The 27828-nt window shown below is 42.0% G+C and overlaps 1 protein-coding gene across 1 annotated transcript; it reads right to left on the bottom strand.

Moving 5' to 3' along the window:
• Window positions 1-1233: 1233 nt before the first annotated feature.
• Window positions 1234-26808, bottom strand: ptprnb (protein tyrosine phosphatase receptor type Nb). Its single transcript, XM_070930641.1, has 23 exons — window positions 26730-26808; window positions 21346-21396; window positions 17759-17869; window positions 17529-17634; window positions 17200-17362; window positions 16595-17051; window positions 16124-16267; window positions 15832-15866; window positions 15387-15574; window positions 14860-14946; window positions 14094-14173; window positions 13873-13943; window positions 11430-11639; window positions 10820-11122; window positions 10384-10531; window positions 9981-10054; window positions 9510-9587; window positions 9284-9403; window positions 9043-9209; window positions 7782-7835; window positions 7308-7372; window positions 6765-6838; window positions 1234-1343 (listed from the first exon to the last, which is right to left on the bottom strand). Exons 1-23 carry the CDS (start codon window positions 26806-26808, stop codon window positions 1272-1274), a joined length of 2937 nt encoding a protein of 978 aa, XP_070786742.1. The 3' UTR covers window positions 1234-1271.
• Window positions 26809-27828: the final 1020 nt, after the last annotated feature.

Raw genomic sequence — 27828 nt, 5'->3', positions numbered from 1 at the left:
GAAAGAGTTCACATTACCCGTTGCTTTTGTAATAAGTATAAAAAAGGACAATTTGACTATTTCCTGGTTCTGATACAGTATATGTACGGACATTGCTCAGTTTGAATAGAAAAAGATGAATAGGATTAGAAATATTTCTGTTTCATAAATGTTATTTAACTTGACACTTCAAGAAGAAAAAGGTAGTAATTAGGTGGTGATTATTGTGTTTATGTGTGTATCTGTATAGTTCTAAAAAACAGAAAGTCACACGAGTGATTGCAGCACTTTGACACGAAAAAATTTATTTAAGGTCTCACATATACAAAATAGCTTTTCTTCTTTTCATAGAATAGCATTTTCTTTTTTATATTTTTTTTTTCATTTTCTGATTTGCGTGAGGTATACAACAATATATCCAGTGATGTAAAATAATCTGACCGGCACACGAAGAGAAGGACGTATGTTTGTTAGTCATGTGAGGAGAGGAAGGGAAGCTACAGATCGAGCAGGATGTGCAAACAATCAGAATTCATCCCTAACCACCTTGCAAAACATCCTATACTTCCACTTGACATTTTAGAAATCTAAGCTTTTTGGAGCCTTTTGATGCTTTAAAATCACATTTCTAAATCATTTCCTATCCAATCATTTTCCTTACTGAGAACAAAACCAAACATGACCCAACGGCAGCACAATTTCAACAAACTTCAATCACATATAAGAGGAAAAATTAAGTTTCTGCGTCTGTATGGCTCAAATTGGAGCATAGCTACCAGAACGTCAGGCTGGATTTCCACAGGATGAAGTAAAATCTGATGTTTAGATAGTCTGTGGCTCATTCACATGGTCACGTCAGATGGTTCAGAAAATACATTCAGGTGGGAAAGTACAGATGACTTTGCTGTTTAAGTTTTTGGATTATGAGGCATTGCAATAGTTTAAAACCCTATAGCGTCTCTGTTCTGTTTTATCTTCCTGGTTTAATTTTCATTCAGATTATCTGTGAATGCAACACTTTTTACCGTCTGAACGTCCCAGATCACATCATATCAGTGCCACAAATACTTAAAAATCAGATTTCAAGTCTGACGTTGTCTGCGTAAAATCCTTCCTAACCTGATAGTTAAGTGTTTTTCAAATCTTTTGACATCATCATTATGTTTCAAGGAATCACCACGCGGGCAGATTGAGAAGTACGTCATTCTTCATCATGATAATCATCGTCATCATAGAGAGAGAAGGCAAGGTAAGATAGGATCGGGGTCAGGCTGGTCTGGGTCGTACTGGTTTCACTGGGGCAGAGCTTTGAGGATGGCGTTGACCTCCTCAGCGACGGCTGTCAGGGCGAACTCAAACTGGTCCTGGACACAAGAAGAAAGATTTTACAAACATTCACCTCAGTCTAGTCTAGCCAGTAAGTATTGTTATCATAGGCCCAAAACGTACTACTTCATTTAATGTTAATTATAGGTCAGTATAATTTATTATACTTCAGATGTTTTTATCAAAGTTTTATGGGCTGAATTGTCAGATTTTGAAAGGTATTATCTTCAGTAAAGATTGAAATGCTCTTACAATAGTTCTTCTTCTTTAACTATCTTTAATGCAGAGAGCAACTGCTGCTAGATGTACTGCTATCAACATGAATGATGACACCCCACAGTGGAAGAAACCCAACTGAAAACGACCAAGCTACCAACTACCAGGTACACTCCCCTCTGTACTCTACCCGCTTTGTACAGTCCGGGCTCCCCTTGTATAAATCTAATTGGATTCTCTCACTTCCTGTTTGACAGTCGGCCATTTTACCTGGAGGTGACGAGGACGGGAGCACATGCTACAAACGTTTGGGTGAGTGCGATTGCATTTCAATCAATTTGAATGTGTAAAGAAATGAGATTGAATGTGTAGTTCTTTCATTAACTTGTACATTATGTCAGTATGCATACTGAGCTAAGCAGAGGTTAGCATGCTTTAATCCCACATGTTCTATTGTCCTGCTAAAACTAACATGCAAAGCTTTCAAACTTGTTGACTTGTTGGCTGTTGGACTTGAAAGTAAAGAATTGAACTGATTTACTTGATTTGTTGTGTGACATGTTTCATATCCTAAACGTTCATGTTGCTGATTATCAATCAATCATCCAGGTAACTAAGTTGCATGTTACACTTGTCATGAACGTTTATGAGTTTACACATGTCACACCACAAATCAAGTAAATCAATTCCAGCAGCCAACAAGTTTGAAAAACAGCAGAAAATGTCAGTCAACAAGCCCAGGGCCTCTGAAGCTTAGCATGTTAGCTTTAGCTGAACATGTGGGATTAAAGCATGCTAACTTCTGGTTAGTTCAGTATGCATTCTGACATAAATTACAAGTTAATGAAAGAACTACACATTCAATCATATTTATTTAAACATTCAATCTGATTGACATGCACTCGCACCTGCTATGAGGCCACATTCAGTTTGCTGTGTTTTTGCAAAACAATTCAAAAATGTGTGAATGATTCAATAAATTCCAGTGGCATAACCCCCAGTTTCCATCTTCCGAAACATCGGGAGGGGACACGGCCCCCTCCCTCACCCACCATCCGTGCTACCCATGCTACCCGTCACCTGTGAAGTGATGCTCCAGGTACTTGCCACAGGCTGGATTTGAACCAGCTGCTGCACCCCATGGCATTTCGTGGTCGCAAACAAACCACACCACACCACCAAGTACCCTTCACGTATAGACCTGTTCTCTGGGCGCTTTTATTTCTTCACTTTGGGTGTTGGACTTTCCCAAAATTCACTGAGTTCCATAAGGATCGTACTCACAACCTCAGACCTTCTGATCAGTCTCCTAAGAGCCTGAGCTAGTTCACCTGAGACACTTCACTGCTCTTCCTTAGAGCTTTTCATTTTTCCTTTGGACATCCAACTTAAAAAGTCTGAAAGTAGAAAAGGGATTGAACCCACAACCTTCTTACTTCCAGTCAGTCTCCCACTGACTGAGCTATTTCATCTGAGACACTTCACTGCTCTTCCTTAGAGCTTTTCATTTTTTCCTTTGGACATCCAACTTAAAAAGTCTGAAAGTAGAAAAGGGATTGAACTCACAACCTTCTTACTTCCAGTCAGTTTCCCACTGACTGAGCTATTTCATCTGACACACTTCACTGCTCTTCCTTAGAGCTTTTCATTTTTTCCTTTGGACATCCAACTAAAACATTCTCAAAGTAGAAAAGGGATTGAACTCACAACCGTCCTACTTCCAGTCAGTCTCCCACTGACTGAGCTATTTTATCTGAGGTAGTTAATATTTGTTTCTTAGAGCTTTTAACTTTTCCCTTTAGACTTCAAACATAAAAAGTGTGAGATTAAAGCAGGGATTGACCTCACAACCTGTGAACATCAAGTCAGTCTTTCATGACCCTGAGCTATTTGAGCTGACTGTTGGCCCAAAAAATATCTGTAGACTTTTTCACTTTTTCCTTTGGACATCCAACTTAAAAATATAAAGATTTGAGGGAGTATTGAACCCACCGGTGGTGCAACGTCTGGTTCGAATCCCACCCTGGCAGGTACCTGGAGCATAACATTGTGCGCATGCGCAGACCGTGCATGTAGCCTGTTACAGTCGCTCCTGTTTGTTTTATTCTTTTTCTTACTTTTTCTCCTTTATTTCTTTATTTAACTCAGAACTTTTTTTTAAGTACTGACTTTTGAAGTTGTACCCTCTTCAAACATGCTGGAGGAGAGAGTTCTGGTACTTTTTTTCACTCTGGAATTACTTTCATTCAAACATCGGACAGTCGCACAGCAACTTCTGGGCCACTTTGTTTACTCCAGAGATCAGGAGACCAGATCATCGGAGATCCCCGCTGAAATCTGGAGAAAAACACACAGAGGATGCAGAGGGGGAACGAAGCGACGAGGGAAGAGAGTTGGGTCGGGACAGCAGAGGCTTATGGAGAAGAGGAGATATAAGCCGTGTCTCCCCTCTCTCATCATGGGCAACGTGAGATCGCTGGCAAACAAGATGGACGAGCCAACGGCGCTGGCCAGGAGTCAGAGGGAGTACCGGGAGTGTAGTTTAATGTGTGACTTCTCCAGCGCGTTCAACACCATCCGTCCGGCTCTACTGGGTGAGAGGCTGACGGAGATGCAGGTGGATGCCCCCCTCGTGTCCTGGAGTGTCAACTACCTGACTGGCAGACCACAGTATGTGCGCTTACAACACTGTGTGTCAGACAGAGTGGTCAGCAACACCGGGGCCCCGCTGGGGACTGTCCTCTCTCCCTTCCTCTTCACCGTCTACACCACGGACTTCAGCTACTGCACTGAGACCTGCCATCTTCAGAAGGTTTTTGATGACTCAGCAATAGTTGGATGCATCAGTAAGGGTGATGAGGAGGAGTACAGGGCTGCGATGGTGCAAGCAGAACCACCTGCAGCTCAACGTGACAAAGACAAAGGAGCTGACTTATTCCATTATCATTGTTTTGCTGTCCTGCCATTCTGTCGGACTCATTGTTTGCCGTCCAGAAGGTGTTGCCAGTCTGCCGTCTGCCTAAATCCATGTGAATGCAACATAAGTCAAAAGAAAAAAGTGAAAAAGTCTACAGGAATTTTTTGGGCCAACAGTCAGCTCAAATAGCTCAGGGTCATGAAAGACTGACTTGATGTTCACAGGTTGTGAGGTCAATCCCTACTTTAATCTCACACTTTTTATATTTGAAGTCTAAAGGGAAAAGTTAAAAGCTCTAAGAAACACATACAAACAACCTCAGGTGAACTAGCTCAGTCAGTGGGAGACTGACTGGAAGTAAGAAGGTTGTGAGTTCAATCCCTTTTCTTTTCTACTTTGAGAATTTGTAAGTTGGATGTCCAAAGGAAAAAATGAAAAGCTCTAAGCAAGAGCATTGAAGCGTCTCAGGTGAAGTAGCTCAGTCAGTGGGAAACTGACTGGAAGTAAGAAGGTTGTGAGTTCAATCCCTTTTCTACTTTCAGACTTTTTAAGTTGGATGTCCAAAGGAAAAAATGAAAAGCTCTAAGGAAGAGCAGTGAAGTGTCTCAGATGAAATAGCTCAGTCAGTGGGAGACTGACTGGAAGTAAGAAGGTTGTGAGTTCAATCCCTGTTCTTTTCTACTTTGAGACTTTTTTAGTTGGATGTCCAAAGGAAAAAATGAAAAGCTCTAAGCAAGAGCATTGAAGCGTCTCAGGTGAAGTAGCTCAGTCAGTGGGAGACTGACTGGAAGTAAGAAGGTTGTGAGTTCAATCCCTTTTCTTTTCTACTTTGAGAATTTGTAAGTTGGATGTCCAAAGGAAAAAATGAAAAGCTCTAAGCAAGAGCATTGAAGCGTCTCAGGTGAAGTAGCTCAGTCAGTGGGAAACTGACTGGAAGTAAGAAGGTTGTGAGTTCAATCCCTTTTCTACTTTGAGACTTTTTAAGTTGGATGTCCAAAGGAAAAAATGAAAAGCTCTAAGGAAGAGCAGTGACGTGTCTCAGGTGAACTAGCTCAGTCAGTGGGAAACTGACTGGAAGTAAGAAGGTTGTGAGTTCAATCCCTTTTCTACTTTCAGACTTTTTAAGTTGGATGTCCAAAGGAAAAAATGAAAAGCTCAAAGGAAGAACAGTGAAGTGTCTCAGGTGAACTAGCTCAGGCTCTTAGGAGACTGATCAGAAGGTCTGAGGTTGTGAGTACGATCCTTATGGAACTCAGTGAATTTTGGGAAAGTCCAACACCCAAAGTGAAGAAATAAAAGCGCCCAGAGAACAGGTCTATATGTGAAGGGTACTTGGTGGTGTGGTGTGGTTTGTTTGCGACCACGAAATGCCATGGGGTGCAGCAGCTGGTTCAAATCCAGCCTGTGGCAAGTACCTGGAGCATCACTTCACGGGTGACGGGTAGCATGGGTAGCACGGATGGTGGGTGAGGGAGGGGGCTGTGTCCCCCCCCGATGTTTCGGAAGATGGAAACTGGGTGTTATGCCACTGGAATTTATTGAATCATTCACACATTTTTGAATTGTTTTGCAACAACACAGCAAACTGAATGTGGCCACATAGCACAGGTAAGTGCAATTGCATGTCAATCAGATTGAATGTTTAAATAAATATGATTGAATGTGTAGTTCTTTCATTAACTTGTAATTTATGTCAGAATGCATATTGAACTAACCAGAAGTTAGCATGCTTTAATCCCACATGTTGTGGCTAAAGCTAACATGCTACAATTCAGAGGACAGCCCAGGGTGTCTGAAGCTTAGCATGTTAGCTTTAGCAGAACAATAAACATACATAGACTACACATTCAATCTTATTTCTTTATACATTCAAATGATTGAAATGCAATCGCACTTACCCAAACGTTTGTAGCATGCACGTAGCACTTCCTCCCATCCTCGTCACGTCCAGGGAAAATGGCAGACTGTCAAACATGAAGTGAGAGAATCCAATTAGATTTATACAAGGGGGAGCCCATACTGTACTAAATGGGTAGTAGTGGGAGTACAACCGGTAGTTGGTAGCTTGTTAGTTTTCAGTTGGACTTAAAACAGTCTTCAAAGTTATTTTTGAAGACTTGTTTTAATGTTGGATCCAGCAGGTCACGTGTGTTAGTGGTAGTTTCTTAAGTAATAAAAGGCATGATGGAGGTTCAGCAGGCTTCTTTATCATACAAGGAATTTTTTTTTATTCAGGAATTGAACCACCAGTCAGACTCATGGCAGCACTAGCAGCTGTAATTTTACACCTTTAATGAAGTTCAAAATGACACTTCGTTGGACTGACCTTGGTGCGAACCATCCCAGGCCTCTGGTCTCGGACATGCTCCAGTGTAGCAGCGATGTCGATCTCTTTCACACCTGCAGGAAAACAGGTAACACACACATTTGTTGCAGTAACGTGCACTTATACATCCTCAAAAACAAGTGGATGGTTGAGTGAGCACACATCTATCTATATATAATATCTTTACATGAGGATATTATAAAACGTGTTTTTGTGTAAATACAGATATTGTAGGGAAAACAAAGGTAAAACACTGACAACAGGTTTATCTGTGATTACGCTTTTTTGCTCCCAATCCTGATCCGAGTTCTTTAATATTGATTATCTGCCAATTCCAACCAAGAGTCCAATAGATACAGTATGTCTCTTACAACAGTGTGTGGATACGTTTTTTAATAGGTACTTGTAAAAAACAAAAGATCAGACAATTACTTGCTCAGCCCAAATCCTGATTCTGCAGATCAACTTGGGACAACAAAACAAACCAAATTCAGGCAGTAGAAAATGGTTGTATTTCAGCATTCAGACGTATATAAACCTCACCTTTCGCCATACGATTGAGAACCATGTCAATCAGGATATAAGTCCCAGTCCGGCCTGTACCGTCACTATGGAAACAAGACAAAGCAGACACTAACTTAACAATAAACCATGTAGAACTTTTAAAACCAAGTGCTTTACAATTCAAAAAAATAAAACAACACAGGGTTTTAAGACAATTGTCTTTGTTATTTCACTTTTTTTTCTCGTTTTTGTATTATAGGAGCAAATATCAGATATGAAATAAATGAAACGCTGAGCTCAGACTGGAGCAGCCTATTCAGTTGGCTGGAGATGATATTTGAATACAGCTGCAGTGGACTCATTTTATTATTTTGATCGTGTATTGTTTTGTGCACTGCCAAAATGTTGAATATGTCTGCCACCAAGTGGATTTATGAGGTCCTACAATGGAGTGTATGTCTAAATTAAACTTCTTCCTGGAGTTATTATTTTATCATGCCGTTCAAGGTTTACCTGCAGTGCACGATGATGGGGCAGGAACGTCCTCGGTAGCACTTATTCACCTTCCTGAAGACAAAAAACACAAGAAAACATGAAAAGTTAAAGGAAATATGAAAATATAACAATATTTTAGCAATTCCATAGATGCTCGGTAGAAAAATACAGTCAGAGGATCACAACAGTTTGAATTCATCTTTACTTAAATATATAAAATCACACAGTCAAAAGCTCAGTGACAATTAGTCAATCAAAAAATCTTCATATTTAATCATGAATAAAAAGAGCCACATAACAACTCCAGACTGCCCAAAAGTCAAAGTTTAATATATTAATATATATCCATGAAATACCCCCAAACTGTGCAGAGAATTCTGAAATAAATAATAGATATGGGTATAATATAATCTATGTTTACATATATGTAGTTGTGATGCCTGTTCATATATCTAATGAATGTTGTGCAGAACAAAACTAATGAAAAATAATGTAAAAAATAATATACAAGCAGTAAGAGATAGATATAGATGAACAGACGAGCAACATTATTGTAAGTTAGGAAATAGCAAATGAATCTGGGGACTTCTGCAGCCACTGTGCAGCTGTTTGGCTACAAAACCAGATTCATGCACTATATAATCTCATTTGTTAAACTTAAATATTACAGTATGTCTTAAAAGAAATCATTTCTAGAAATGATTGTCTGTATCTCAAAATAAGACTCACTGCACTGAAATTGTGCAAAAAAGAAGAAACACTTTTCATGTTTTAAGAAAATAAAGTTGTAAGTAAGATTAACCTTTTTGTTTCAGCAAGACAAGCAGTATGCATGTTAGATAGATAGATAGATAGATAGATAGATAGATTAGGGGAGTAAAAAAGGGGTTTTCGGCGATGGACCTCCTGCTGCAGCCACATCAGTCCATGATCATTTTTGTGACTATGCAACTGGACCCAGACTACTAGCTGCAAACCACAAGAATGACACAGACAGATATGTTCAAAATTAAACCAAGGGCCCCGCTGACCTCCATCGCACAGGGTGGGAGGACGGGAAGAGAGGAGGGACAGAGGAGTAGGAGGACAGGAGGGCAGGAGCAGAATAATGGTGGAAAGACAGAAGGATGGAAGGTAACAATATTGTTTCTTCATCGTGTTATTAAGGCTGGTTATCGTTTCAAATGTTTTCGATGCCAGTGTCGATATAATGTCTGAGTTTCAGGAGAGGACGATACCTCAATAACCTTCTATGTGGATATACAGGTAGCAGCAGTACCTGCGGAAGTCCAGCAGGGGGCGTGTGGAGGTGGGGATGCCCTGAGCCGGCCAGCTCAGGAAGTGGAACTGAGTGAGCGTTCTGGTCTCCTGCGTCTGCACGTTCTTCAGGTAGAAGCTTCGCACCAGGAAGTCGTTACACCAGATGTGCTCCGACACCAAGTTCACCTGGAGAGAAACATAAAAGTTTGAGTCCCGTCCTCAAACATACGCACACGCACACCCACGCACACTGTTCTCACCTCATAGATGTGGTAGAGGGACGAGCCCTCATCAGGCCAGTAGCGGTCACACTGTTTCTCTCCGTCCTCCACCAGAGCCGTCATCATCACAATCACAGTGCAGCCATTCTCCCACACCATCTACACAACAGACACATTAAGCTGATCCCCCCATGTGAGCTGCATTAACACCAACAACTCCGACCGCTAGTTCTGCAGGTGGACCATCTACACAAACTACACTGACCTGCCAGAAGTCAGAGATGGTGTGTGACAGGGGGCCCTGGGTGGCGATGTAGGCCGGCATCCGGGGGTCGTGCTCAATCTGAAGGGGGGTAGGGGTGAGAGGTTAAACAGGGGAAGAGGTCAAAGGTCACCTCGGGGGTAAGCACAAAGTCTCAGTTGCCGTGGAAACCAGCTGTGATGGTGTGCAGGTCCACTGGAGCGACTGCATTCTTTCAGGAAACTTCTTTTGGACTAATGGAGCCCAAAATGTCGCTTTCAGTTTGTTTACCAGGGGCATCAGATTGTTGGGAGACATATTGATCTCTGATTGATTATTGGGAACTTGTCAAGAAGGTGAAAGAATGATGAGCAAAAATGACCGAACACGGACAAAAATTGTTAATTCTTCTCCCACCGATCATGTTTGTTCAACAACAGTGGTTCAAACATGAGAGGAATAATGTGGTTACCATAGTGACCACCACAGACTTACTATGGTGCTGGCGTTGATGTAGTCAGACCGTGACGGATTGATCTCAGCTTTCAGCTTCACCCTCGAGTGGTCATCTGAAGGACAGCAGTGACATTTAACCCCTTCACATCCACTTTTCCCCTTTTATTTCCTTAAGTAGCTTTAAGGTTGTTAAAATCCTTTATTCCATCCTGCTGACATGGTATCATATATATTGTGCATTGTTTTGTTTCATATTAATATTCAAAATGATGTCTTGTGCATTTCTATGAAAGTCCGGCCTGATATATTTGGTATCTTTAGGACATTTTGGATCTGACCTGAGACAAGCTGGTTCAGGTCTGTTTTTTCCCCTGTGATCTGCCTAAAGGTTTAGATCAATAACTTTAACTGTTTGTGTGCATCAGTAGCTGCTGGGACTCACAGGGTACAGAGTCGGGGCAGCGGTTCTTCTTGGCGTTGGCGTCGCTCTGAGCCACAGCGACGGCGCTGGGCTCGGCCTGGTAGGAACACAGAGCCTCCCACTCCTTCATCAGACGGTCCTTGTTCCTCAGGTGGTCCTCCATGTAGGCCTGAGGGATGTTAGCAAGACAGTCCATTTCTTCTTCCACCTCATATTACGCACTCAAAACAAGCCACGTATTTTTACTCAGTACTTTGAATGACTTTTGCTACATATTTCTCAGCAAGAAAAAGGTTCGGCATTAAACAGTTTTTGATAATCAAGTTATATTAGATTTACTTTTAAACCCCTTGATACAGACTGATTTATCTGAAGGTTGGGAACGACTAGACATCTTCTGACCTGAAAATGATCAGTCAGTGCTTCCTCACAGGTAAACACAAAGCCTGCCACTGACCAGTATCATGTGACCGGTGGAGATGTCCATGTTGGCCTGGGCCGGCTCCTCGCACCATGACGGCGTGCTGCTGTGGGAGCTCGGACTGGGCTGGGCTCCATCGCTGAACTGGGACGACACGCTGCTCACCCTCGAGTCGGCACCTCCTCCTCCTGCTGTTCCTGCTCCTCCCGCGACACCAGCACCCGCACCACCTCCTCCTCCTCCTCCCCCTCCTCCGCTCCCTCCTCCCACGGCGCCGAGAGCAGCAGCTTCCAAGCGTCCGAAGGCGCCTTTGGAGGCCATGTGCTGGCGACACAGGTCCTGGTGAGCCAGTTATGCATGCATCATGTTGTTACACTGCATTATTTAGTCTCTGGCTTTCTCAGCTACTGAGTTTTTATGTTTTCTAAACATTTTCAAATCCATTTAACATGCTTTTGTTGTGTTTGACAACTTTTTTATTATCTTAATTATTGAGTTTCTATAATGTTCTTTAAAGCTGCACCGATTCATTTTTAAGCTATTTCGGGGCATTGCAACAAGACCACTGTTACTGTCTTATGATCCTGATGGAACACTTCCTTTGTTTAGAGGTGAAGACATGTTTGTAGTTCTTCTCTCTCCTCACCTGGTACTCCTGGTGGTTGAAACTGCCTCCCTCTGGTCCCAGACCCAGCTTCTTTGCTGCCAGCCGGTGGGCGTGGTGACGCAGGCAGGCGATGGTCATGGCCGCCACCAGGATGCCGCCGATGCAGGCCATGGCCACCAGCGTGGCGAACACCCAGCGGGAGCCGGGCTGGACTCGGGTCGCCAGGGGCAATGCCTTCCCATCATTTCTCTGTGGCAGAAGGGGCAAAGAGTAGGAAAGACAGCGAGAGCAGAGAGAAATGACATCAAATCTTCTGTCAAATTGTTGTTTTCAGATGCTAACACACACACAGACACACAGTTCTGAGCATCTGAACATAAGTAGCTACAGTTGAATAAAAGTGTGAGCAGGAGGAGGAGGTAACTCTTCCTTTATTTCTGCCCATCCATCTGGGACAAGAATGTGCCTCACTGCTGCTCCGTGTGTTAATCTATGCTTTAAATTTAGAATATAATAATATAATATATATATATTTCATTTCTGTTTGTATGTATTATTTATTTATCATGTATATGTAAGTTTGCTGTCCCTCTTGTGTACCTTACTTCCCTCCTCTCCACACTCTCATTTCATTCCTCCTCTTTCCTCCTTTTGTCATCCTTTTATCTTCTTTGTTCCTCTCTTCTCCTTGTCTCCCCCAACTTCTCTCCCCGTCCTTTTTCATCATCCTTTCTTCCTCCCTCCACTCTCTTTTCTTCTCCTCCCTCTTCTCCTTGGATGAATTGTCTCTCTTGACCTTTCAGACCTCCTCCTTCCTCTCTGTGGGCCTCAGGAATGTGAGGCGCTCTCTCAGTGTGTGTGTGTGTGTGTGTGTGTGTGTGGTATCTGAAAGACATTAAAGTTTGAGCTGGGGGGTGGAAAGGGTACTTCACCTGCTATTATAAAGGGGCCCCAGTGGGGTTCACTATGTGTGTGTGTGAAACCGAAGAAAAAAAGAAAATGGATGACCAGGCTACATGTGGTTGAAGGACAGAAGTGGATTTAAGGTGGTTCACTGCTTTACGCTTTTAGAAGACCCTCAAACAAGATTTATTTTCTCCTTTTTTCTTTAAGTTATGGTGCTACAAGCTGCAGCCAAGACAGTTAACGTGTCACACAGATAAGAGCTGCAGAAATCCTATGATATATTTTAGAGCCATATGATAAAAGTATCATTCATGCTTTTGTGCTCAGGTAAAATATAGAAAACACAGTAAAGGTGCAGTAAAACTATAATAATAAATGCTACAGATACATTACAGGTCAATGAATGAGTATTATATAAATATGATGATAAAAATAACATTAATCAGGAAAATACTTGAGGATATTGAGGTCCTGTACAATAAGAAATATTTTAGGAATATTATACAAATAATATTAAGTACAAAAATGTCACTATAAAGCGACTACATCCTTATTCTGTAGGAATATTATGTCGATAATATAACATAAATAGTGATATAAATGAGTTTAAGTACAAAAAATACGACATGAGTATCATATAAATATCATGATCAAACAACATATTAACTGATTTAAAGACCTTTAAGTACAAAAAATCTCTATAACCTGATAACTAGACTAGTGTGATACAAGTGATCAATGAGCATAAAGTGCTAACTCCATTCATAAATATGACTTTAGAACTTCAGGCTTAACTGCTCAATGAATAAACTCTGTGTCAATAATAATAATAAAGTGTTATTTAGCTGATTTTATGTTTTCACTCACCAAACATAGATGCAGAGCAACTTCCCTGACGTCCTGCTAAACTCACATGGACCCAGTGGTGAAATATCGACTGTCAAGTTAAAATACAAACAACAAACTGGACTTCCAGGGCTGACTTTCAAAATAAAAGTGTAGTCTTGTTATATTTAACGATGGTGGAAATTACTCAAGTACTGTACTTAAGTACAATTTTGACATACTTGTACTTTACTTGAATATTTCCATTTTATGTTACTTTATACTTCTACTCCAATGTAATGTACTTTTACTTAAGTAAAGTACTGAGTGCAGGACTTTTACTTGTAACAGAGTATTTCTACACTGTGGTATTACTACTTTTACTTGACTAAGTACTTGTTCCACCACTGTCATAGTAATATCAGCAGCAGTGGTAGTCGTGGTAACAGTAGTTGTGAACTTAGTAGTAGCAGTAGTAGTATATTATCGTTATATATTATATATATATTATTATAGCAATAGTACACCATTTAGTATACCAGTTATACGAATACAACCCCACACACACACACACACACACAGCGGCGTCCTCTCCCTCATTTCCTCCTGTATAACCACCGTCCCTCCGTCATAACTGGATCTAATTTTGTCTTTATCCCTCACTGCTCCTCCATGAAACCCTCTCTGCTGCCTTTCTTCTTCTCTGACTTCTTCTTCCTACTCGCCTCAGGTATCAAACACAAGCACCCACCTCTCCCTCGCCAACACCGCCCTGCAGCACCTTCAGGCCCGTCTCAGACTCCAGGAAGTTCTTCTCTTCAACTGCAGAAATAAAACATTGAATAATGACCAGAGAATACATTGAAGTGTGCCTGCTGCTTGCTGCGTACTTCAGCAGTCAAACCTGGAGTACTTGTATCACTGTGGGTGACAGTATTTGAAGTAGTGTGAACAAAAGAACACGTGACGTACCGGCTTTCTCTGCCACATCTCCAGCCGTCAGGTTCTTGGAGTTCGGTCTGATCCTGAAGGTGATTGCAGGTCCGACCACACTGCAGAAAACACACAAGCAGATCCGAAAGGGGGGTTATACACAGAGCTTGTTTCAAGTATTTTATAAAATAAAGTTTTATTTAACTTTTGGCTTGTTTGATAATGTGGGATTTAAATTGTTTTCTTTTTTCGCTCTTTTTTCTTTTCGCATTGACACTAACATATCTTTTTTACATTTGTTAATTAATTATTATAGTGTCCTTTTAAGTTTGCAGACCAGCTCAATAAACAGTGGAGAGTGGAGACAAATTGCAGTTTATTTTTTATTATTATCTTATTTGGACTCCAGGGAGATAGCAACCACTTTGCGGGAGTTATGGGACCTTGGATGAAGAATTACAGACCAAAATAAGTAGATAACAAGGAGATTTTTGCAGTTAAGGTCAGGGGTCGCTGCCAGGTGAAAAGATTAGACCAAGCAGGGAAAAGGATAAGCAGAATAAAAGCAGTGAATCACTTCCACATGCAGAAAACCAGCACACCACGCTGCTCAGCTCACCAGATTTTACGTCTCATTTGGTGTTCAGGTTCCAAAAACAGCTTTGGGCAAAGATTTAGGTTAATCTCATGAAATAAAAGTCAGTGATCCAGATACAGATCAGGAGGATCCAGAGGCTTGAGGCCAGCAGGTTGGAGATTTTACATGTTTGTGAGGGTTCATGACCGCCGGTGTCCTCGGTCCTACCTGAGGTTGATGAAGGAGCCGCTGGAGAGGCCGATCCTCTCTGACAGACGCTCCAACAGACGCACCCCGTCGTTCAGACTGAGGGGGCTGTGGTGACAAAACGCACACATTCATACACACAAACATACACACACACATAAACACACAAATGCATTCTCTCATCTCCTTCCTTCTGTCCTCCTTTCTTTCCATGACTCTTTTGTCTTTCTTTCTGTCCTCCCTCTTTTCCTTTCTTTTTCCATCCTTTCCTTTTTCAGCTGACCTGAAATCCTGAAAAGTTCCTCACTACATGAGTACTTTTACTTCAAACTTTAATGTCATAATGATAAATGCAGTACTTGAACTTATACTGCGGTATTTTTTCTGCTATTTCTGTCATCCATGTCTTCTGATCTGATTTCCCGTCCTCACACTCACAAACAAACTCCAGTCTCTCACAACATGAAAACGACATCCACATTCATTCATTCACACACATCAGTCATCCTGATTGGTGGAGCCACATGGAGGAAATGAGCATACTGTACCTCTGATTGGTGACGATGTAGCCGTACTCCTCTGCTTTGGCCGCAGGTTCGTTCTTCCTCAGTTTGTCCTGGTTGGCTACTGCAGGGGGAGTCGTATCTTTCTGGGCTCCATCTGGTTTGGGGGGTTTGAAGGTGGAGGGTGGAGCCTCTGGGACGGCCATCTTGTACCCCATTGAACCCTCTGTGATCTGATAAATACGGACATTATTTTATGGGTAATTTTTATCTCATGTTTTGTTTCGGGTTGATTAGAACAAATTTACGGATGAACGAATGAAACCTTGAACCTTGATTAACACCTACACCTATTTGTACTTTGTACCATAGTACATAACTACCATATTTATCTTTTTAAATGTGTCTGAAACTCTTAACTACTGTGTAATCTAGAGAATTATTCTTAAAGAAATGTCGTGATGTTTGTGGTTAAAAGCAACATGCTCACCTTCTTTCCTGTGGCAGCATTGTTTCCATATTTCTCTGAATGGTAAACCAAAACACAGTATAATCATCAATCATCATGATGCAAGACAAAATATATCTATATGTATTTGGACATTCACCCCTGTACAAGCAGTGGCCTAAACGAAGCCCAGTGTGGATTAAATGAAGGTCAGAGATCATTCAGAAAGCATTCAGAGCAGGATCTCATCGCTTTAGCAGCAGTAAAAAGCGAGTGATGAGCAGATGACGTTAACGTTTGTCGGTTAAATGAAGAAGCCTCTGAGCAGACCGACCTTTGGTTTGTTTGTGGGCGTAAGCGCTCTCCAGCTGCAGCTGCTTCAGAGCGGCCGGCAGGTTGTCTTTCTGCTCGGGGGACAAATCCTTCACGTCGAGGCCGTAGTGATCGAGCAGCAGAGCCAGCCTCTGCAGAGAGCGCTCTGAAAAACACAACACACAGTGTAACACAGATGGTAGATCTCAGAAATACTGACTGGAACTTAACTTTCCATTTTGTGTATATTGTAAATATTGCTTTTTACTCCACGATACTACAAAGCTTTCTTCTTTCTTTTCTCTTTCCTTCCTCAAACATCACCTTGTAGTTATCATCTGATGATAATGAGTTTGTCTGACTTGACATTATTATATACATTTTACATGAATGTAACTCTACAACTATCAAATACATGCATAATATTCTTCACATGTCAGAAGGGAGGTTTTTTACACTTGTTGAATGTTATATTTCTTTCCTCTCCTCTCACCATCCAGTCCTGACAGAGCATCGTACTCTTCCTGCACCTTCTTCTCCGCCTGCTCCTGCTGCTGCTGCTTGCTGAGCTGGGCCACCTGGGAAATGTAGTCCTCGCCGTAGTCCAGCGGGAAGTCCAGCTCCGGGAAGAAGGAGGAGGACGAGGAAGAGGAGGATGATGAGGAGGAGGACAGCGAAGAGGGAAATCCTGCAGCTGCTGCTGCTGCTGCTACCGCCCCTCGTTGGCGGGAGAGGGTCTGCACAGGGGAGGAAGAGGAGGATGAGGAAGAAGAGGAGGAAGAAGGGGAGGTGAGGTAAAAGGACACCAGGTCCTGGAGAAGCTGCCGGTCTCTGTCCAGAGGGTTTCCTCGGAATCTGGAGCGAGAGGGGGAGGCGAGGAGCGGGAAGGCTGGATTATCGTCCAGGGAGTTGAGGGAGCGCTCCTCCTCTTCCTGGTAGCCGTACTGCTGCTGCAACAACACATGTACAACAAACATGGGGCAGACATATTATCACTTTGTAAAGTTGTTCAGATTTAAATGCCGATTTTTGCAAATAGTCTGAAATCATCATTCTTTAAATAAATAGTCCATCTTTGTGCCTGGATACTTTTCCCACCTGGTGGTAGGTGTAAGGGTCCAGCAGGGGCGTCTGCATGTGGACAGAGGATCGGGATGGGTCGAGGATCATGTAGTCCATGTACTGCTGCATCATCTTGGGATCAGCTGGATCCTCGGGCCCCTGAACCCTCTGCTGACTGGGGCCCGACAGTCTGGACAACCTGGGAAATAAGTCTTTTCACTTGTTTCAAAAGCCCCTTCATGTTAATCTAAATCTCACAAGCAGAAGTTTGTGTGATCCTGAGTTTTTGTACTTCACTGATTTATCAATATTTGACTTCCTGGACGTGCTGGACTGATGAAGGGATTTGCTGGAGGATTTCTTACTGTTTGGGAGACTTCTCACGAAGTTTGGAGGAGGAGCCAACTGTGGGAATGCGACTCAACTCTCGGCCAATGATCGCCTGGGTGACGTCGTCCTTCCAGGTCAGACCTGCGCAGCCACAGGGGGGGCAGAAATGTCAGCTCTAACTTCTTTCCTGTCTGACTTTTACTCCTACTTCTTACTTGTTATGCTGGTGAGCAGAAGTTAAAGCGTCACTGTAAAAGAGACTCGCCTTGCACCATCAGGTCTTTGAGGACTTCCTGCAGCTTGTGCAGGACTTGCACAGACACCTGGTACTGGACAGGTTCCTGATGAGGAGCCTGGCACTGTCCGAACAAACCGTCTGCACAGGAAGAGACCAACAAGTCAGTGCAGAACTGAAATGGACACACATACACACAAAATGTTTCTTTATGTCACCTCTGAGGACAGTTCATGGGCTTACATTCATTTATAACCTGAGCTGAATTTCAAAAACAAAATGGAGACTTCAGACTGTCAGCCTGAAAACTGCACCCCTAAGACTCTTCACTTCAGTTTATACTCTGTCGCGGCAAGAATTTACTGTTTCGGAAAAGTATTTTCCTCCTCCGTCACAGTAGAATCAGTACAATGCTACACAGTACGCAGGTAAAGATATCTTATCTGGATGACGTCTGACTGCATTGCGGCAAAAGTTGAGCCACCAACTCATCAGTGCCATCACAGTGGTGTGATTGAAATGGACTGGAAGGCTGCATTTTTGTCAGTGTGAACACAGCATGACATCTCAATTAGACATGCCAAATTACAAATGACTTCCTCACTTAGCTCTCGTGGTATCTATCCATGCTGGTAGATGCCACTAGAACAGTTGTGGACGGGACCAATATGATTAACAAGATAAGACAAAAAAATCTCTACTCCACAAATTATGTTTATTACTGTGCCTTTTTGGCCTTTTACTGGATTTGTTGGTTTTTACCTCCTCAGGCCTCATTGCTTCATTTAAAGGGTCATAAGTGAAAAAGATTGGGAAGCACTGCACTAGAGGTGAGGAAGAATTTTTTTTATATTTGGGTAAAGTGATCCTTTAATCCCCATGAAAACCCAAAGCAGCTTAGCATCTACTAGACGCAGGTGAAAACAAGCAAGCTGTCCTCAGTCCACTGGTTCAAAGTCTGAAACTGGTGCCCACATATGATGTAGGGCAGATCCACACATAAACAAATAACCCTCCCCCCACCCACAAACATTTCTCTATACACCAGAAACATGTTCTATTTTATTGGAACCAAGATACTATTTTGAGATCTGATTCTCTTTTTTGACCAAAATAGCATCTCAATAATTTTATAGAAACCAACACAGAGCTGATGGAAAAAGTAAGAAGAAGAAAAATACACACAAAAATATACACGTACACAAACCACAGCGAACACCAGGACACACGTGAACATGAATATGGACATAATGTACAAATATGCAAGTAGACACACATACACAAGCATATATACACACAACACACACTCGAAGGCACACATCTGCATACAATACAATGAATGCAAACATACACATACCAGAAACACATGTACACAAACAATATACAGTACACACCGACACAAGTATGTACACAAATACATAGACAAGCCTGCAAATACACACTCAACTTCACACATGTACACACAAATCACACACACAACACACACACTGTGCTTCACTATGTGTGCGTGGGCCGTGGTGAGTCATCACCTCTTACTCCCTCCATCTCTCATCAAACACACACACACACACGAGGGAGACACACAGTCGTCAGGCAAGTGATGTCACTGTTGTCATAGAGACGATCAGGACGAGCTGCGATTGGCAGAGAGCAGCTGACGGAGGGAGACCTTGTTTACGTTGCACTCTCGCTCTTTTTCTCTCTTTTGTCTCTTTCTTTACTCCGTATCCCTCTCTTTATGACACTCTTCCCACCTTACTGCCAATGTGATGAATCTCATAGAGAAACCAATCATTTTTCACACACTCACATTTCAGCACAATCACACACACGTCACTGTCAGACACACGCTCCAATGCTCGAATGATGACTCAGACTCAACGCACACTGAAATGTAGTAGTTACGCCTTCTGATTTTTAATTTCTTTTGATAAAATAGATTTCAGATCACAGATGTTTAAAGAAACAAAATGGGTTGTTTCTTCAATGCAGTCTGGAATGTATCAACACAGATTACGGATGTTTTAGAGCACAAACCAGATCGTTTTTTAATGCAATCTTGAATAAAATGTATTCTACTCAAATGTTACTGTGTAATACAGATTACAGACGTTTCAGGCTACAAAATGTTATGTTTTTGAACACAATCTGGAACAAATTTTATTTAATTTAAAAATGTACACGCTCAGAGGTTAAATGCAGATTATTAAAGGGCACAAAATGGTCCGTTTTTTTAATGCAATCTGGAATTTAATTGATTTTACTCAAATATTCCAGAGGTTTAACATAGATTAAAGATGTTTCAGGTGATGAAATACATTGTGTTTTCAACGCAGTCTGAAATGCAACCTGTTACTCTCTCTGCCTTTTTCACCACTCTCATTCTTGCATTTCAGCACAGCAGAGCATCATCGAACACACGTCGTGAGACCTCACTATGAATGCCACTCGTGTTCCCTGAATGTTCCCGTCTCTGGAAACAGGGAACAAAACATCCTCAAGGCAGACACAGAAACACACCGCCATCAATAATGCAGCCATCTCTGAAGGCTGAGACACACAGGTGCACGCTCAGGCACGTGCACACTCTTGTAACGACATCCTAACCATGTTTGAACAGGCAGGAAGGAAGCAGGAAACCCACTGAGGGATTACAGACAGCTCCGTTAAAGGCAGGCTGAGCCGTGACGGCTAACCAGCTCCTGACTGTTTGATGGACAGAAGACACGTCACAGCTTCCTGAAGCGTGTCGCTTCTGCAACTGGAGCCTGCTGGGATTGCTCACTATTGGTCGATTTACTATTCTTGTCACATTGCATTCAAGGCACTGTAAATATGAGCTTCCTACTGGGGAATAAAGTGTCCATGTCAGCTTCCCAGAGGAGGATATCTGAGAGATTTTAGCTCCAACTTGGCTTCATGAGTGTGTGAAAAGCAGTATGCAGAGTATAGATGTAATAGAGAGCTTTAAAGGGTCAGTTCGCCCATATCACAAAAAATAATTGCTTCTTACTTCTTATTTCCTACTTTCAGTAAAATGGGATCTGTCCTTGGTGATCCCCCACCTTTTCCAGTAGCGCCACCAGCAGGCCAATTTCAATTTGTTCAATACCTTGTTTTATGACCAAAACCAATGAGACTCCCATGTACATTCACTCCTTATCAGCATTCAAGTCAAAGCGCTGCTGCACCTCATGCAGTCTTGTTTTTTACAGTTATCAAAGCTCTCTGTGGAAAAAAATGTTTCTCCAATTAGCAGAACTCATGTCTTTGTACACAGCAGCCTTTCAACTGTGAGGATTTATTTAAAATGTTGATGAAGATGCTGCATGAAAGCTGAGCATTATGTGGAAGTAATGAACGCCCTTCGGCCAATCACAGTTTTATATGGTCATGGCATGATAAACATTATTCTGTGTGGCTGCTCCAATGAATCCAACATGTGAATGCAACAAGGGTGCAGGGTCATTCCTACAGCCGCCATTTTAAGCTTTTGTTGATGTTGTTGTTTTGCATAAACATGCACAATGTAAAAACAGGTATCATCTTTTTTATTTGTGGGAATAAAACTCTCAAAGACTCAGTTTGTGATGGAAAAGTAAAACTCGAACACTCACCATCGTTGCACAGCTGATCTCTCGGACAGAGCTTCTTTTCAAACAAACAACCTGCAAACAACAAGAAATACAGAAAAATGTAACCACATTGAGAAACATAAATGTATAAAGAAGTGCAAACTCACCAAAAAACAATCAACCAGTGTTCCTAAAAAATGACTGAGCATGGTTAATATGCATGTTTGTCACTGAATATGTTGCTGCTTTGTCCGATTAAAAGCAGAAACAGATGTGGATACTAAAAATCAACCTTGCAGCTTGTGAAACTTTGCCTTTTAATGCTGTAAAACTCTGTAACAGCAGTCTTTAAAATGCCATACAAATTACATTTATTATAGACAGAAATGAGTTGGGGGAACCCCAACCAGAGCGGGCAGCTACATTGGACGTCCATGTTGTGTTGCTAAGTGATGGGAATATATATGTGTGCGTTACAGTTGACCTTTTCCCAGATCCTAATCTGTTGCGAGGCAGTAAACGGCAGATGTGAAGCCGCTCGCACCGTTGTGTTTATTTATGCCTGTTTGCGTTGGTTTTCATTAAGGATTTATATAATCATGTCTATTATTCACCTGTGATAACTTAAGAAAATACACTTTGTCCTGCAGTATAAAGTACAACCTGCACAAACACACCACGCTCACTCCTCCAGTGATTTCACTTCATCTGAGCTGTTTGGACAGGCTTTCATTTCCATTTTAATTCTTGTTTCCACCCTCTGATGTAGCAGGGAGTAGTTTCTATTCAAGTGTTAAAGAGTATCCCTACTAGTTCATAGACAGTGATAAGTAGGAGATTACTGCAGTGTATCATGTGTTTAAAATGTCTGCTCTGCTGCCCCATCCCAATTAGTGATGTCACAATCCACTTTTGAGGAGAATGACTTCACAATCTAAATGGTTCACCTGTTTAAGACAAAGAAAAATGACCTGGCAAGAAGACTTTAGCTGAGAGTAAACCGGAACATCCTTTTCTTCTCTACCAAAGCCTCGTCTGACTCCTTAGGCCAACTCCATTTATGTTTTTTCTTTTACCTGAAATCTATAAAAGGCCTGACGGAGTATCGACTTCATGACGACACAAACAAACTGCCTGTGCAGCAGCTATCAGAGAGGGAATCTCCATTAAACGAGAAAGCTGAGACGCTGCTAAACATAGAACGGAGAGAGATTCTCCATCCATCCGTCCGTCTGCGCCTCCGTCCAAACTCCACATGATGACTAATCTCTGCTCTGTCCTCTCTCCTCCGCCCACACATCCCTCCCTCCCATCTTATCTCTCCATCCCTGTCCTCCCTGTTTCTAAGAAGATCTCGTCCTCCTGCAGACTGTCCATCACTGTCACCGGTCACACCACACTCCATCACCTCTTCTAATACACATTACCGACTAATTGGAAGAAATTTTGGTGTAAATGAGTATCTAATGAGCAGACTGACAGATGCACCGTAAAAATGTCCGGTTAGTTTAGTCTCATATAATATTTTGCGTTACAGGGAAATTTGTTTCAGGAAAAGTACATTTTTGTGAAAAAGAAAAGGCAGCATTGAAGAATCTCTTTGCTAACAACTATTTGAAATAAATGAGAATTAGTAGCCACTTCTCTCTGTTTCAAAAGCCACTTTAGCAGCTCTGATCGTCCTCTGTTAACACGTCATTTCTGTCCATAACTGAGTCCTATTAATCTTATTATCTTTGCTTAAAACAAGTGAAAAATCTGCCAGTTTAGTAAGAATATTTCAACATGTTTCCAACACAAATTAACTTGTCTTGAGACGTTACTAGAAATGAGTGTTTGTGTTGTGAAATAAGAAAGAAAAAGGAAAGTTGCTGCACTGGAATCAAGAGTAATGACGTTAGAAAATACTTTGTAAAAACAGGTTGATTTTATTATTACAGACAAGTTCAAATATTATTCCTGCACTGGCAGATTTTTAGAAAATAAGACTTTAAAGCCTCATTTACAGCCAAAACTGACTCAGTAAGGGGGGGGGGGGTTGCAATAAAGTTGATTTAGCAGCTGAAAAGTTTTTTCAACCCAGGGAGTCATAGAAACTGACTCTGCAATAAGCTCTCCTGTTTGATTCAATTTCACCAGAAAAACCATGAAAATGACTCAACCTAGAGGTGGTTCCAGCCAGCAGCAGGTCTTTACGTCTCTCAGGGGAAAGCTTTCCTCTCCCTGTTTCACTCACAAACTTCTTTCTCCAGCTAAAACTAATTAGAGAGAAGGTGCTGTGGAGAGTCTGGCTCTCTACCCTCCATCACATACAGGGTTTCCTCTGTGGCTCCACACAGCACCAGCTCCATTTTGTTTTTCTGCGGTTCCATCTGAGCAGAATAAAAGCTTAAATATGTTTCGGTTCCTTACATCATTACTGAAGGGAGTCATTAGGAGACATTTTATTATTTTATCCTCTGCTGACCTGGTGAAATATATCCATCCTATTATCACTTCCTGTTTGGACTTCAGTATCTCCCTCCCCTCCTGCTTAAGACAGAGCTCTCCCTCAAGGCTGCACCTGCTGCAAAAGGAAGCAAGAACTGATTTTAGAACTGATTTTAAATTATTAGAACCCTTATAAACCTCAACAATGTACAACTTGTTGAGCTTGTTGTCTCAATACTCAATACATGTACACACAAACAGTGAATCTAATTGGCAAAAAAGCATTTTCATAGTATTTCTATAATGTCATAGAGACTCATATTGTCTTTCAGGCATGAGAACTAGTTGTAACAGTTAACTAACACTAAAACCAAACCGGGGACTGTATCTTTAAGGTTAGCAGGATGATTCAAATCATAATTCAGTGGCAGGGGAACGTGGGGAATAGATTTGGCATTTAAAATTTGTAAGACGGTTTGTCTGTAGCTTTGTATGTAACTGTTGATATCCAGTATTACAAAAACAGTCCAATTTGTATTTTACATAGAAAGGACATCTTAAGAAAATCAGACTGACTCATCATCAGCTCCGAAACTCAACTCCAGCCTCCCATCATCGCCATCAGCGTCTGCCGTGGCTTTTATCGTCCATTAACTGCCTGCCTGAGTGTCGTTTTCATAATGGTGCTGCTGGCATTTGTGGTCGCTGCTGCGCGAGCGTGAGCTCGTCCTCTGGTCTGCAGGCTGACACAGGATATTTAAGGTGGAATGAGTCAGCCAGGACGGAGCAGAATAAAACCTGCGTGGTGTCGCTGAGTGGCAGCAGAGGCAGTGAGGTTATAACCCTCCTCAGCTCAGTTAACCTTTAAACTTATTACTTTATACCGACTCACACTAATCACTCTGACTGGAGCTCACTGTGCACTACATGCAGCATTTTAAAGGAGAGGTTTGGTGATATTCTATATTTTTCTTCTATAGAGCACCAAATGTGGATTAATCCACCACTGAAAATAGTCCCCGACAAATGCACTATGTCCTCCTGTTTGTTCGATTAAAACTACAGTGAGCAGCTGTTTTCAGAGCCTTTTTCTAAACTGAAACTATATATTTTATACTTTTTTTTACGTCTTCAGTAGGAACCAATTGACTTGGGGCTGAGAGCCACAGACAGGAAGTCAGAAAGTAGTGAGAGACTTACTAAGGTTGAAAAGAGGGTTTTAGTTTAGTTAAGTTTAAGGTACGTTTATTATCGCACCAAAAACTTTCCTATTAACTAACCACGTTAACGGTCCAATTAGGCTGTAATGTCACATACACTATGAACTATTACACCATCATTGTGAATTCTAATATCGAGTTCTTCAAGGAAGCTATCGTAGCAGTACCATGAACATACAATAACACTGCCATTAAAACACACATCACAGAGCATTAAAGTACCATTAATTAGTAGGCTATAAACTCACTATTGAACAGATAAAAATCCCTGATGGATTCTCCATGAACAATGTTTTCATTAATTCCCTTTTTCTAATGATATTTACACATGAGACAGCTTTAACATTCAACTGGTGGGATCACAAGGATTTAATGTCCCCTGCTGTTCGCTCTCCATGGTGCTGAACCACTGTGCAGTGCTTAGTGCATAAAGGAGACAGGAAGCCATTGTTGTGAGCACACGGAGTTATGAGTCATAACTGTGAGTGCGATGTTGCTCTAATACTCCTATAGGGATTTATAGTTTGACTGCGTTGCTACATGACAAGCTTTGAGTTGTAACAGGGGTGTCAAGAAGGCTGTCATGCCCATTCAACTGCCCCTGTAAACACAAACCCCTACAAGCAACTGTATGAAATCATTATAGATTAGCTTTAGTTCTGTTATGGGCTATGTTATGTATCATTTTATTAGCGGCAGGAAATATGAGCTACTGTGCCCAGGGCTCCATCGTCTCATATTCTTAAGGCATGCAATGGTGGAAATATTTACTGTAATATTTATCTTTTACCTTATTATTGTTGTTGCCATAATATTCTTATGCTGTGGTCTGCATATGCTATTTATTAGTCTGCTGATTTCCTGTAATCTTCCTGCAGGAAGTGTTACTGCTGTGACTTTTTACTGGCTGTACTGAGCTTCATGGTGCATTTACTTCCTCTGTAATCACGTTTTTGCTGTGATATTTGTATTGTAGCCATTTAAAATCAGACACAGGGCCACTGCAGGTAATTTCCATTGGGTAAATATTCCCTCACAGCTGCAGCAAATAGATGCCCTTCTATTAGATGATCATGTCTTGGCTCCATACAGGCTCAAAGCAAAACAATCCAAACCATCTCTCTCTCTCTCCTGCTGTTTGCTTGTGTGTTTGCTGTTGTCGTTGCACACTGAACAACAAAGTGATTCATTCGGGCAGCCAGACACATCCGAGCTGACCCGCGGTCAGAGCATTTGCGTCAGTGACGCAATTTAGCACCGGTGTAAACAGATCAGAGGCAGATGAGCCGAGCAGAGCAGGAAAAGCAACAAATATGAGATGAAGTCCGGCAGGTTAGATAGGTCTTAATATCTACATCTGCTGCACACAAAGCAAGAATTGATCATGGATTTTAATAAAACTGACTACAGGGTCATTCCAGGAACATTCTAGCCAAAGCACTTCTTTCATTCAAAGATCAACACTCGAGTTTAGTACAGAACAGAAGGGCGGACCGAGCAACTCCATTTTCCACAAGCCCTTTTAGAGAAAAGCAGGTATCATAGGAACAACTGTAGATTTTAAAATATCCTTCAGAATATTACAGTAAGTAACACAAAGTGCTGTAAGGTCACTCCAAACTCGCTGCTAAGTAGAACAGTTACTATAGGAACAGGGACTTGTCATCGGGGAAGTCGTGATTTACGCGCCGCCCTGCCGCCTGGATGCAGCGAGTTCATTAAAAAGGAAAGTGTATCCGTCTCCATCAGTGCTGGATCAGATCTAATGCGTCTTACCGTGTCGGGCGGCCGCGCAGAGCCGGCAGGAGGCGGTGAGGAGGAGGCACAGAACCGCCCAGAGCCGCGGAGACCTCATGGTACATCCAACATCCACCGGAGCGAGGAGGGGAGAGCGGCCGCTGCTGCACTTCTACCAGCTCTCCATCTCTGCTGCTGCTGCACAGGACTGATGGAGAGGAAGTGTGTGAGCATGTGTGAGTGAGTGAGTGTGAGAGAGAAAGAGGAGGGGGGGGGGGGGGGGGGGACCAGAGCCACAGGAGGCGCCACACTGCAAGAAATATTTAAAGACTTTCCACCATTGAATAATCTAAACTCCTATTATCTTCAACCTCTGTGTTTTTAAACCATGATACCTTTATGTGCATGAACAGACATGATGAGGGCCTTACTGTGGGCCCTGCTTCACCCAGTCTTGAGACCCTGTGTCATTATTTCATCTGATGTTTTGCTCACGTTGCATGTTCCTGAATTGATTTGTGTAATCAAATGTAATATTCCATGTAATGTGATGTTCCAGCATGTATTAATAGTGAACACTTGAAACAGAGAGGGGGAGGATCGGGAGGTAAATTAGGGGCCCAGGGGCTCATTTCTGCCCAGGGCCCCCTGCTGCTCCCACTACTAAACCTTCTGTTACAGCTGCTGTTGTATCTAGAACCTCTGCTTACTAAGCAAAGATCAGATTGTTCTACTTTTTTCATGCACTTAAATGTTTTTACTTGCATTTTATTATATCTAGTATTTATTTCCTTACTCGCTTCAAAGACAAGAGTTTTATCAACACCTATGACAGTCACAACACCAACCCAACATTTTTGGCTTCAAAAGATTACGTATTTACCGCCTGGTTAGTGGAATGAATCATCAGGTGATTATTTTTCGATAATTCTGCTTGGGTTGCTGGATTTCACCCTGACAAAAATCCTCCACGTCTTTCTAAGATAAATAAGGTGATAAAACTCAATTTTTTGCAGTGTGGAGGAGTTTCTGTCTCTCACTGCATCATGACGTGGATCAGAAGTCCATCTCAGTCTGCCAAAGAACTGTCCAGACTCTTGGCAGAGCAGCACATCTGGCTCCTCGCAGTGTTTTATTA

Source organism: Enoplosus armatus, chromosome 24 (genome assembly GCF_043641665.1).
Source record: "Enoplosus armatus isolate fEnoArm2 chromosome 24, fEnoArm2.hap1, whole genome shotgun sequence".
Lineage (NCBI taxonomy): Eukaryota > Metazoa > Chordata > Actinopteri > Centrarchiformes > Enoplosidae > Enoplosus > Enoplosus armatus.
The sequence above is the reverse complement of the archived record's forward strand: the minus strand, read 5'-3'. Positions and strand labels throughout refer to the sequence as shown.

Excerpts from the sequence above, each read along its gene's own strand:
- ptprnb (XM_070930641.1), bottom strand. The coding sequence starts at position 26,808 with ATGAGGTCTCCGCGGCTCTGGGCGGTTCTGTGCCTCCTCCTCACCGCC. Across the intron at positions 17,052-17,199 it reads ACCCTTACACCTACCACCAG|CAGCAGTACGGCTACCAGGA; the intron begins GTGGGAAAAGTA and ends GTGTTGTTGCAG. Across the intron at positions 6,839-7,307 it reads TCTCAATCGTATGGCGAAAG|GTGTGAAAGAGATCGACATC; the intron begins GTGAGGTTTATA and ends GTTTTCCTGCAG.